We start from the raw sequence: 12,454 nt of genomic DNA, 5'->3' as shown, positions 1-12,454 counted from the left end.
TGTTCTTTAGAGACTCCTGCAGAATATTACACAATTCTTGGTGGTTTTACTGGATCACATCTATACATCCTAGTATCCTGCCTCCAGCAATAGCCAAAAGTGGACGCAGTTTGAGCAGATGCTTAGATGCTGTTTGACTTTAGAAAAGGACAAGTAGTACACTGTAATTCTCTTCTGCAAGAACTTGATACCTTCCCTGGAACTCACACTAACTTTTATGATATATGAGATCTTGTGGCAAGGGGATCTGCCAACTTAGCTACATGTTGCATGAACCTCTTCCAGCTATTTTCATTCGATGCCCAGTATTTCTTCTATTAGAAGAGTGAATCCTTAATTACTCTCTCCTTTTAGAATACAATACAATATTCTTCATCCATCTCCTCATTTGTCTCTTTTCCGACTAAATGGTCATAGCTTACACCATAACATCTCATACAGAAGCCATTCTGTACCTTTCATTATTCCCATTGCCCTCTTCTGAAGTTTTTTCTAGAAGTTTCCACTAGAACCCTTTTAAGATGGAAGAACTGAAATGGTCCACAGAATTCTAGTTATGGGCATACAATAAGTATATGCAGTGACACAGTAATGTTCTGTGTTCTTCTTCTTTTTTTTTTTTTCTTTCCCTGTGCCTTTTAGAGTAATCTCTTTTATTCAGTTTACCTTTTTGACAGCTAACAAGCTTTTTCATGGAATTGTCTATTTCTTCTAGATTGTCATGGTACTAGCTACTGTAAAAGCCCAGAGGTAGTTTTTTTGAAGCAAAACAAAATGTAACAACAAAACAACCTTTTCAAAAAAAAAAAAATACAAACCACTACTGAAACAGCACAGGGCTAATCTGGCACTTGGATGAATCATTAGGCTATTCTGTGTAACTTCTTTTGCTTTTTCATATGACAGAGAAAAGCAGATGCAAATAAAAAGATAGTTCACTGTTTAGTTGTTCCTTTAAGAATTCACAGTCTTCTTTTATCCATTTTTTCTAGGCAAACTGCATTATCATTACTATGGAATAATTCCTTTTTTTTCCCATAGAATATAGAGTAACTCATCAGATTCATAGCAATAAGTTTCAATCCTCTACTAAACTAGAGCAGGAGCTATCAAATTTTTTGCCCCACATCCCAATCCTTCCCCCTCCCTCCCTCCCATCTACATTCAATACCTCTGCTGCCTCTTCATCCAGTTTGAGTCACTTAATCAAAAGGGTGGGAATAACCCACAAAATATATCTTGGGGGAAAGTAGCAGAATTCACCCTTTTGCTAAGCAGAGGTGTGAACAGTGATGAAGAATAATTGAAGCTGCATTTAAAAAAAAAAATCCTATCTGGAGAGGGGGAAACAGCAGGAGCAGTGCAGAGGGCTGATGACTACCGAGAGCTACTGATCCTGACTCCATGGAACCCCCCACATACTATCTAGTCCACTCAGATAATGTGTCCCTCTGGGAGCAGTATGTTTGAATGAGTTTGATAATAGTTTATCTTGAATAACAGTATGTTTTCTGTGGCAGGGACTGCCAGGTACAAAAGGAAAACCAGGCTTTCCTGGCATTGCTGGACATCCTGGAAATATGGTGAGTAGGGCTATCATATTCCGTGATCACCTAACACACACTGGCTCCTAAACTTGTGTTTTGAGCTTCAGCAGGAGCCCTCTGCAGGACTTGGTAGCAGTGTGTGGAGAGCTGGGTCTGGGTTTGTCCTACCTAACCTGAAGCATATAGTTTAGACACCACACACCAGTCAAAAGTGATACAGGCCTCTCCAGAGGCTAGTTCTCACTCTTCAATTCTCCTTTTGCTTTTAATTATTCAGAATTTATCTCTGCTTTTAATTAGATGGAAACCAGAAAACTCTTAGGTGATTTTAATGTATTTCTCCTGATTAAGAGCCCCAGGGATTTCAAGGGTTCTTCAGCTGGGAAGTCCTACAGCTCATTCCCTGCCACTTTCCTTTTACTCATGCCAAATGAGCTGTCTATATCCCCAGCACAGGGAATCCTATTGAAGGGCTGCTCAAGTTTAGAAATAACTTACCTGAAAAATGACTGTTTAGCTCACCTGTGTTCCCCTTCCCAGTTCACTGGGCAATACAGGACACAACTGAGGCAGTCAATGCTGAAAAAGAGAAAAACAGCCAGGCACGGCTGATTTCACTATACTGAAAGAAAGGCTTCTTGAATTAATCCCCAGATAATGAAATGGTGTGTGCTCATTTGTTTCTTGTTGTTTGTGAAGTGTCAAATGTGCTGACAAATAATTTTAAACATCAGGCCCTCAGAGGATCTGAGTGGAAACTAGCTTGTCCCATCTGTGGTTTGAGAGGCTGATGATCATTCTGTACCTGTGTTTCACTCTTGTGCATTTTCTGAGGATAGAGAAAGCACATTTTCACCATTTTCCTTTTAAAATAATTTCTGCTTATTTTTATTATCATGTGCAGGGTCCAAAAGGGGAGAAGGGTGACCCAGGACCTCAGGTGAGATAGGGTGGATTTCATTCTTTCTGAGAAATCTGTGAATTGTAGTGTTTAGTAAATGGGTTTTCCATATGTAATGCTTTTAAAATAGGGTGAACGAGGACAGGATGGGAACAGTATTGTGGGTCCACCTGGACCACGAGGACCACCAGGACCAATCATAGCAATACCTGAGGTAAGTGTGTTTGTCAATCTTCAAAGTCTTTGTAACTCCACTTAACATGAAGAGGGCACAAGCGGTTACCTAGCAGTCAATTCTGGTGTTGATATTCATGTTTTAAGTCCGTTCCTCAAAACAAACAAAAAATCTCAATATGGGAGGACAGCATAAATAAGAAATATAAAAATATTATTGAAGCTAACATAGCAAACTAATGACTAGTTTGCTGGAGGTTGCATGACTCCCTGTGTGTTGTGATAGGCAGAGTCCACCACATCTATCTAATGTGTAGATATGCCTGAAGAAACCATTCCCTGAATTCTCCACAATCTGTGTATGAATTGCCTTCATCATGTGTTAACAGAAATGTGTAGAGCCTAGTAGAAGCTGTATTGCATCAGGTGTATTACAAATCTGTACAGAAACCCATTTCCTTCTCTAAATACCTTGGAGTTTAAGAAGTAAGCTCCCATACAAAGTAGGGTGCATACACATGTGGCTTTACATACATTTGTAGCAAACAGGTATTCTGTGGAGGTACAGCAAGAGCCATTTTTGAGACATCCTCATATGCTTCAAAATCTACTTGCTGTTAATCAGATGATTTCTCTGAGGGCTTGACAAGCTGGATTTGAAATAGCTGATTAAACTTGTGTGTATGTGTAATTATATATGACAATGAGTTCTACTTACCACACAGTTTGTATAAGAACAGGATCTTTGCTTATTATACATTTGCTGAGATAGAAGATTAAATTCTCCAAATTCTGTTGACAGAGTTTTTCAGAAAAACATCAAACATCTTCCGTAGTTAGCTTCAGAAATGAAAAGAACTACTGCAAGCAGACCTAACAATTGCAGTTAGAATTACAGAACTAAAATAAACAGTACCAGCTATTACAGTGTGGATATTGGTGTGATCTTGGTAGAGCAGCAGACACCAATTAAGTGATCTAAGTGACCCATAGCACAGCCAGGGAAATCATTGCCCAGGTCAGGGTGTATTAGTTCACTCACTCAACTCAAATGAACTGAACCATCAGAGTGGGGAGGAAGTCTTTTTAAGGTCTTAGTGGCTACAACTAAAGCAGTTATAAAACTGCTGACCATCACTAAATAAATGATAACCAGTAAAACATATTAATTTTTGCTAGGATTTTATCGCTCCACTTTAGTTGGATATTATACTGAAATAACATTGAATAGAGAAATTTCATTGGATTTAAATATAAAATATTTAACCAATTAATTATCTTTTGCTGCCATTCTTCATCCATAGTTTAGGTACATAAACTGAATGAAAGTTCAGTTCCTGGAGAAAGGTTCATGTCTGGGGGGTATAAAGCAAATGTCAGAAGATTTTGTGTTACCCCTTTTTTCCTGTAATTATAGTAGTGGCATATTCACACCATTTGGATATGAAGCTGAAGTTTTAGTTAAAACCTGCCTAGACAGTCATGCTAAAAACTAGTGTTTCTTCCTCTTTATAACACTGAAAAAAAAAAAAAGAAAAAAAAAAGAAAAAAAAAAAAGACCTGAAAAACAACACTGTCCTTACTTTTTAGACAACACTTTCTAAATTCATTTGATATGTTGAAAAATTATGTTGCTAAATTATGGCTATTAAAGCTGCTTGCAAATCTGAAAAGAAAGTTAAATAACTATGTGCCTTGTGCAATTGTTTTGTCTAATCATCATTCTTGCACCCTGTATTTTCATATCCTCAGCACTTTGTAGACTTTACTGATTTCCAACCATAATTTCCATTTGCAGCTAAACTGTATTTCTAAAACATACAAAATGCCTGCTCCCAAGCTCAGCAAGGCCTTTGGGATTCTTTCCACTGACTTCACTATGGTTTGGATTGAGAATGAATACTCAGTAATTCCAAAAAAAAAAAAAAAAACTCAGTAATTCTGCACTGAAAAGATGGAGTAAACCCAGGGCTCCTGGACTTCTGCCACCAGTTGTAGACAAAGCAGAACAATTTCAGCAGCAGAACTCTTACTACTTTCATTAAAGTAATAGACCCTGTCCTGCTCCCCCTCTGGGCAAAGTAGGACAAGGAATGCAGTGCGACCAATAGCATCTTGCTACCCCTGGAGCAACCAGCAGAGAGCTTATGCAGGCCAGGAGAAGGAGTGCTGCCTGCAGGACTTAAAAGTCTTTTTATTTGCTTCAGTGACAATTTTCCAGTATTTTTTTGTAGAACCTGAGGACAGGGAGCACCCAGGAGCAGCACCCAGTAGACGTAACAGGCTTTAGCTGCAGGAATCATGATGCCAACAGGACCTCAAAATACAGAAAGCTGACCATGCATTGCCATGCTCAGGTGGATATGTTAGGATAGGATAGAATATGATATATGATGAGACCAAGTAGGTCTGTCCTCTCTTGTGCCCTTCCTCACATCCCAGGTTAGAAAAATAGTATTCAGAGACTCATAAGATAATTGGAAGGGACCTCTGGTGGCCATGTGGTCAAACCACCTATTCCAAGCAGGGATTTAACACAAGATATTTTAAACTAATTTCAAAGTTAGATCATGTATACTATATTCATAACAAATTATGAAAAGGACTGGGATCTGATAGTTATCATCTGGACATAGTTACATGAAGAAAAGGTATTCAGATTTCACAACACCTTGCTGAAAACATACTTATTCATGTGCTAAGTAAATCCTGCTCTTGGAAGGCATATTCTGCCCTGGCCTTGTGAAATTCAGAAGATCTTCATTACATTGAATAGGAATACACTGCTGCACACAGACCATGATCTTGAAATGGATGGCGTGTCTTGCTGCTAAACCAGTGGACTAGTTCAAGACTCTAAGAGTATTCAGTACTTATTTCTGAATTCAAAACAAGGTTAGAAGTCACACTGATGGACTGTTGGAGTGAAAGAAATGAAAAAAAACCTCTTTCACCTATAGCATTTATGTGGAGCAAGCAGTTTCATACTACCCTTACTTAATGTATGACCACATGATATAGTATTGGGAACATTTATTTAAACCAGGAAGCTGGTTGTCTTGAAAACAGAATGAAAGCCTAATCAAAACATCAGGATAAGAATGTGACTGGGAGCAGCCAAGTTGGATTTACTAAGGACAAGTCATTTCTGACCAGCATGATTACCTGTCCGTGGCCAAGGGATGGACAACGTCCCCTGACTTTTTTGATGCAGTCTTCCATAGTCTTATTATCACCAAACTGGTAACCTATGAATTGAATAAGAGGATGATTAAAAATAGGTGGAAAATTGGCTCGGCTCAGTTGGTGAACTTAGAGAGATATGACTGGCATTCACAAGACTGCATCAGGAGTACCATGTACAGCTGTGGGCTTCCTAGTACAAGAAAGATATTGACATAGTGACACAAGCCTCATGAAGAGACACCAAGATGGTTAGGAGACCAGAGCACATGGTACACAAGAAGAAGCGGAAACAACTCTGATTGTTCATCCTGGAGAAAAGAAGGCTAAGGAGAGAATTTGTTGCTCTCTACAACAACCTAATTAGAGAATACAGAGATGGAGCCACCCACTTCTTAGAGGTACATAGAGTTATCATGAGACTTTAATCGACACGAGTTGGAAAATGGGAAATTCTGATTAGATATAAGCAAAGACTTTTTACCCGGAGGATGCTCAAATACTGGATTTGGTTGCTCAGGATATTTGTGGCATTTAGATCCTTGGAGTTGTTCAAGCCTCAGCTGGACCTGACCTAATTTGACCAGCTTTGAGCAGGAGGTTGGACCAAATTACTTCCAAAGGTCCAGGTCAACCTTCATTATTCCGATTCTATGATCAAAATCTGCAGATGTCTGAGCTAATGCAGACCTCAATAATTCCAGGATAGAAAGAAGTATAACAGCATTGTTATCATTCTGCTCTGTTCAGTTTTCTGGAGACTGAGAGCTCATTAGCTTAGGTGCTGCTCCACATGCACGTGACTATAGTGTTTTGGGGATCCAAGCTAGTTTCATTGATTGCTCTATATCGCATCAAGTAGACACAGCAGCATGATCAGATCTAATTTAGGAATCACTATATTGTGTGATGAAGACATATCCAGAATAAAATATAACTTCGAATCTACAAGATAGATTGTGGTCAGATAAGTTCACCATCTCAGAACGCCAGTGACATATTGGGGTATAAAAATTTTATTTTAATCTTTATTGTGGAGAAATGACCTCAGACTACAATATATACAATATATGCTGTAAAAGTTTTCAAATTAAAAATATATGAGGGTCAGGTAATAAAAGTTTTTAAAGCATTCTGAAATCCTTACATAAGGAATGAAATGAAAGTGCTCTATTTTGTTATTGCAGATGCATAACAAAAGTTAAAAGTAGCTTAAACATATCTTTAGCCTCACTTGTGGTTTTCTGCCCATGTTTATAATGTGATGCATAGTTTAAACTGTGTGCAAATTTCTAAAAAATGTATGAGTACCCCAGATATTCAGTTTGATATTTGAAATAACCTGCTCCTTAACCACTTTTTTAGCTACTACTCAATGATACAAATGGAATTTTTAATTTTACTTCAATTGAAGAACTGCTCGGGCCTCCTGTGAGTATACATATTAAATCTTCAGAATTGCGCTATCTTTAATGTCACCTTTTAAGTATCATCTAGAGCTGAGTTCCTTGTACTTCAAAAATGTGTACATAAATCCTGCAACAAGCTGTGTGGGAGTACTTCAGGGCAGAAATGAATTATGTGTGGATGAATTAGTTCTTACATGTTTGTCTGAAAGAAAGGAATTGAAGGGGTTGGTTTAGATCTGAATCTGAACAATATGCTCAGAATGACAGAAATGTGGAACTAATGCAAAAATAGGGATGATAGCATTTCCTCCACCTTTTTGTATTCTTGTTTTTCAAGTCATGAAATGTTGGGATAGCGTATTTTCCTCAGTTCTGCTTGTGACTGCAACTAGGAATAGTAGGTTCCAGTGTTTGAATTTAATCTCACAGAAATTATAGCTGTGGATGGTAAATTGGAAATCTCATGAGAGAACAACAGAAAAGAAATTTCAAGTTCTGTTTTATAGCAGTCTAGCTGCAAAATAGTTTGGTCAAATATTTGAAGAGCTGGATGCTTCTCTGTAAGGATTTCAAATTTCTAGGACTAGATCCACAGAAAAACCACAGAAAAACCTACCTTCTGCAGGCTGTAGAGTCTATTCAAAGTCAGGCAGAACTTGCCTGAAAATCTACAATATATTGCACTTCACAATGTTTAAATCCCACAGCGTCTTGCTTCACAACGTTTCAGTTGCAGACTGGTGTTTATTTTATTTATTTATTATCTATTACTTCTTTGTGAACACAGTTACCTCCCTCACATTCAGTCCTTGATGAAACAAGGAAGATAAGCACGTGTGTACCTAATAGCAGAATCCTAATCCCTGTACATAATAGGATGCTAGGTATTAATAGGATGGTCCCTTGTGTGAGTTCTGGTACTGCAGGTAGTTGGCATTCAAGCCTTAGACAACAGGCTCTCAAAACAACCTAGATGAGTGGTCTCATAAACCCACTTTTGTTTTGTTTGTAGTAGTTATTACAGAAAGTAGGTCCTGTAGGTCCAGCCTGAAATGTAGTTTCAATTGGAAGGGCATCAGAACCTCAGTTCACCATAGTCAGGAAGGGGGTTAGGGTATTATAGTGACTTGGGTAATGCACATTCAGGTGATTTAAACTAGAAATAAATTGTGTTTCTGCAGATATCACAGTGGGACAATCTTTAATATGCCCCGTACAAATTCAAATCCATGTTTATATTCACAGTATAGTAGACATTCTGTTTGGATCCACAGACAACCAGGAGTGCAATGGCAAAGGTGGACGGGCTCCTGTGATCTCAATAATTCATTCTGTAAAACAAAATCAAAGAAGTTTGACTTACGGTTACATGCCTTTAATATGTGGAAAATGTCACCTTTTTAGAAGCCTTTCCTGGATATTTGTCCCTTCAGTTTTGGAAAGTAAATCCTAGTGTCCCAGAAAAAGTTAGAAGCATAGAGTGTTGTGGAGTGATAGCAGGTTTACCACCGGCTGAATGAAATTCTTAATCCAGTTTCAGATCAATTAATATTCATAAATTAGGCTATACACTGAAAATGCATACTCTGTTTTGCAAGTCTGTAATATGTGTTTGTAAGGGAGTAGGGTTTTTTGCATTTTGCAGGGTCCAGATGGCAAGCCAGGTCTACCAGGATTTCCTGTAAGTATTATGTTCCTGGGATCTAAGTAAGTATTTTTCAATATGCTTTAATATTTTAATATTTATATTTTACAGAGGTTATACAAAGTCTTATGCATTTTCATATGAGACTGTAGTTTTTATGGAACCAACACTTATGGTAGAAATTAAGTCTGCTGGAAATTAAGTATACTATGATATACACAGCTCATTTCTGCTTATCTCAGAATCAGTTCTGCAGTTTAAATGTAATTGAGTCTAATGAAAAATTGCTACCTAAAGAATAGTCCTGTGCAATTTAGGAGAAACAAATGGAATAAATGGGCTTCTAAAAATTATATTCAAATTGCATATGGAATAATATTATTTCTTAAGTGTTTTTTTTGCTGTTGTTGGTTGGGGTTTTTTTTTGGTCGCTAATAGAGAGCTCTGTAAAACCTTATCAGGCTTATGATTTTTTAATCCTTTAGGATAATACAAAGGTTATTTATTATTAAATTTAGTAATTTTTTTAGAATAACATTTCAGCATTCCAGTGCATTACACAGCCATAGTTTCAAAAGGTGCCTTATGTTATGTTACCTATTGTGCTCATACTGCTATTCCATTAAAAATTGCCTGGCTTGTAACTTCTTACAGTATTGTTTATACTATTATATTTATATTATATATAATGTAGTAGCATTATTTTCCCCTGTTATGGTTGTTTAACTGTTCAGACGTGTGCATATGATCTCAGGACCCTTTGTCTATTGCCTAAGAATAAGGAGAAAACTGGGAAAGCTGACAAATGATGTTAACAAAATGTTGGCAATTAGCCCAAAGTTCTACAAAGGTTGTTTACTGAGTCCTGGATATGGTGGACTGCATAGGAAAACAAATAAAATAAAAATAAAAACAAAAATCTTTAAAATACTTTTCAGTTGAAAAAGAGCTGACAACATTTAGAAAGTGATATAATGAATTGTTAGCCTTTCTGTTATTAACAGAATTTCTTCATAAAAATACCATTCTCATCCTTAAATCAGGTCTTTACTCTTCACTAACGCAGAAATCATGTAAACTTTAGTTTAGTTCTTGATGAGTAAAAACAAAAGTGCTTCTACATGTGTTTATAATGGAAGACTGTAAAACAAAATATGATCTGAGAAGAATGCTTTCACAGAAATGGTCTTATTTTTAAATATATAATCTATATATATATAAAAATATATATTTTTATTGTACTGTTTCTTAAAAATACAACTTCAGAAAACCTGTTGAAAATCAGTGTCACTGAATGACCATGGAAGGAGAGAGAATAAAGTAGGGAAGAAAGAGAATTTTAGGCTGAATTTCCACTCTTATTAATGTATGCATATTTCTCTTTGTGAATGTGTGTATCATCTACACTCTGATAAACAATAGCTTTTTTTCTTTTGCTATTTTTAACAGATTATCCCTATATAATATTTGTTTTAAAAAATTTGTTGATTCAGACAGCAATTTAGTCTTGTAAGTCTAAGATTTGTAATACTTGTAAATAAAGTCTTAGATTGCAGCCAGAGTGATTCAGGTTCAAGTTTTCCAGTTACTTAAAATTACATTTAGTAAAAAGGTCCAGCTCCGTTTTCTCAGCAGAGCTCTCCACCAATTTATTTATGTACTTGATTTTGCTTAGGGCCCTCAGGGACCAAAAGGTGATATTGGTTTGCCTGGACCAAAAGGACCCAAAGGCCAACAGGTAAGAGAAAATGCAAAGGGAAAACTACACGTTACAAAATGTGTTAGATAACAAATCCTTAGTGGCATCATAATGTTTTATGGTTCTAGTTTTATGATTCTAATTTTACTAGGGATTGGGGTGTTAATAAGTATATGTGAAAAATGTACTAAGTGTGATTTGAAAGACTGCTAAACAAAATACCTGATATTACATTACTGAGAGCTAACATTCCTGCCCAAGAAATGAAATTCAGCAGTGTAGCATGCTTTTATCAAAATATGTTTGCATAAACATTAAGCACAAGGTGACCTCTTCTTGCCAGCTGGTGATCAGCGCTGACAGCCTGGTATCCTAACCAAGGAGACAAATAAAAAAAAGGCAAAAACTTTCCTGTTCCTTCCTTGGCACAGAAAGTTTTGCCTACACAACAAAGACTGCAGTTTTCCATTCCCCATAAAAAAGTGTAAGACCTGGGAACCTCTTTCCTTATGGTCCTTTCTCTTGTTTTGCACAATAGTGTTTATTTTGTGACATTGCTGAGAGGTGACTGAGGCCTGTTCTGTTTTTTTCTTCCCCTTTTCAAGTATTGCTGCTGCTGTTGCGTTTTCTTATTCCCCTTCTCATCCATTTGCTGGAAGCATGGATGAAGAGCATCTAAGTTATTACAGTCTTGGGGATAACAAAAGCAAAAACACTTCCTGCTTGTATTTATAAAATAACCGACCCTCACTTTCTCACAAGTGGGAATGGTTTGAGAATGATCCCCTTTTGATACATGGATTCAGGCTTTACCCAGTGCTTAAAATGATTGAGCTCAAACTTAAAAACAGTTGTGTTTGTTTTTGGCTTGGGGTTGTCTGTTTGCTTTTTTTGGTTTTGGAGTTTTTTGTATTTTTTTACTTCTACTATTCATGCTGGAAGGAACTGGAAGTTTTGAAGTCATTATATTTTATACCCACCAATGACATAATGATGTTTTTGATGCTGTTTCTGAGGCGTGAATACCAAGTTATGCTCAAGACTGTGATGATCTCAGCAACCACAGACAAAGCTCAACAGACACCAGGGAACAATTCCCTGTAAGGATCATGAGATTATTCTGTTGCAGCCTTTCATCCATAAAATCTCACAAAAGATAAAGTCAATAAAACAAAGGCTCAGGGAGACTCCAAAATATGCCTTAAATCTGCAGGAAATGAAGCTCAATTGAAGTGTTCTAACCTGAGTTATCACTTTAATCAGCAATGCAATTGTTAGTTTCAAGTCGAATTTCTTCCATTAAAGATCTTGGGAAAGATAAAATGCTCAGATTACCTGAGCTAGGAGGAGGAAAGTTACAGCTGAATGATCTAGATCTAGCGGCAACCATGTGTCTGCACTGGAGGATGAAAATTCCTGGTTGTGGTGCCATTATTCAACAAAACCCATTGAAGAAGAGAAACTCAGAGGTTTGTAATTTGAATGCTGCCAATTGGCCTTCCTGAAAGATAATGAGACTGCATCATACCCCAAGGACATAGAAAAAAAGATTCATGCTTTCCTGATAGTCGCTCTTTCTACTTAGTGTTATCAAGAATTACAATTCCAGCAGGATTTGCTGATGAATATCTAAGCTGATGGTACACAGGAAGACTCCAATAGCCTGTCTGCCTTTGGCAGAGATCTCTTATGAACATAGCACATGTTTCACAGAGACAATTTGTTGAGAGCAATTGAAAGACTTTTTTTTTTTTTACACAAAAACAAAACCAAGTATTTATACATCTTATGGATATTTACAGTAGCAGGATATTTTTAGTTTACCGTATGATGTTTTAGGAAAGATCAGCCCTACTCTCCCCCAGAATCAAATTTCATCTGACTCGCGTTGATATC

At 37.0% G+C, this 12,454-nt stretch overlaps 1 protein-coding gene across 1 annotated transcript in view; it reads left to right on the top strand.

Annotated features, from left to right (window-relative positions):
• The window catches only part of COL15A1 (collagen type XV alpha 1 chain), a 126,838-nt gene that overhangs the window by 75,188 nt on the left and 39,196 nt on the right, over positions 1 to 12,454 (top strand). The window contains exons 14-19 of the mRNA XM_083825865.1: positions 1,521 to 1,583; positions 2,452 to 2,487; positions 2,579 to 2,662; positions 7,171 to 7,236; positions 8,860 to 8,895; positions 10,535 to 10,597. Of these exons, the coding sequence (XP_083681991.1) occupies positions 1,521 to 1,583; positions 2,452 to 2,487; positions 2,579 to 2,662; positions 7,171 to 7,236; positions 8,860 to 8,895; positions 10,535 to 10,597 (348 nt within the window). The remainder of the gene's footprint in view (positions 1 to 1,520; positions 1,584 to 2,451; positions 2,488 to 2,578; positions 2,663 to 7,170; positions 7,237 to 8,859; positions 8,896 to 10,534; positions 10,598 to 12,454) is intronic.

This window comes from Anser anser (assembly GCF_964211835.1).
Source record: "Anser anser genome assembly, chromosome: 2".
NCBI classification, from domain to species: domain Eukaryota; kingdom Metazoa; phylum Chordata; class Aves; order Anseriformes; family Anatidae; genus Anser; species Anser anser.
The sequence above is the reverse complement of the archived record's forward strand: the minus strand, read 5'-3'. Positions and strand labels throughout refer to the sequence as shown.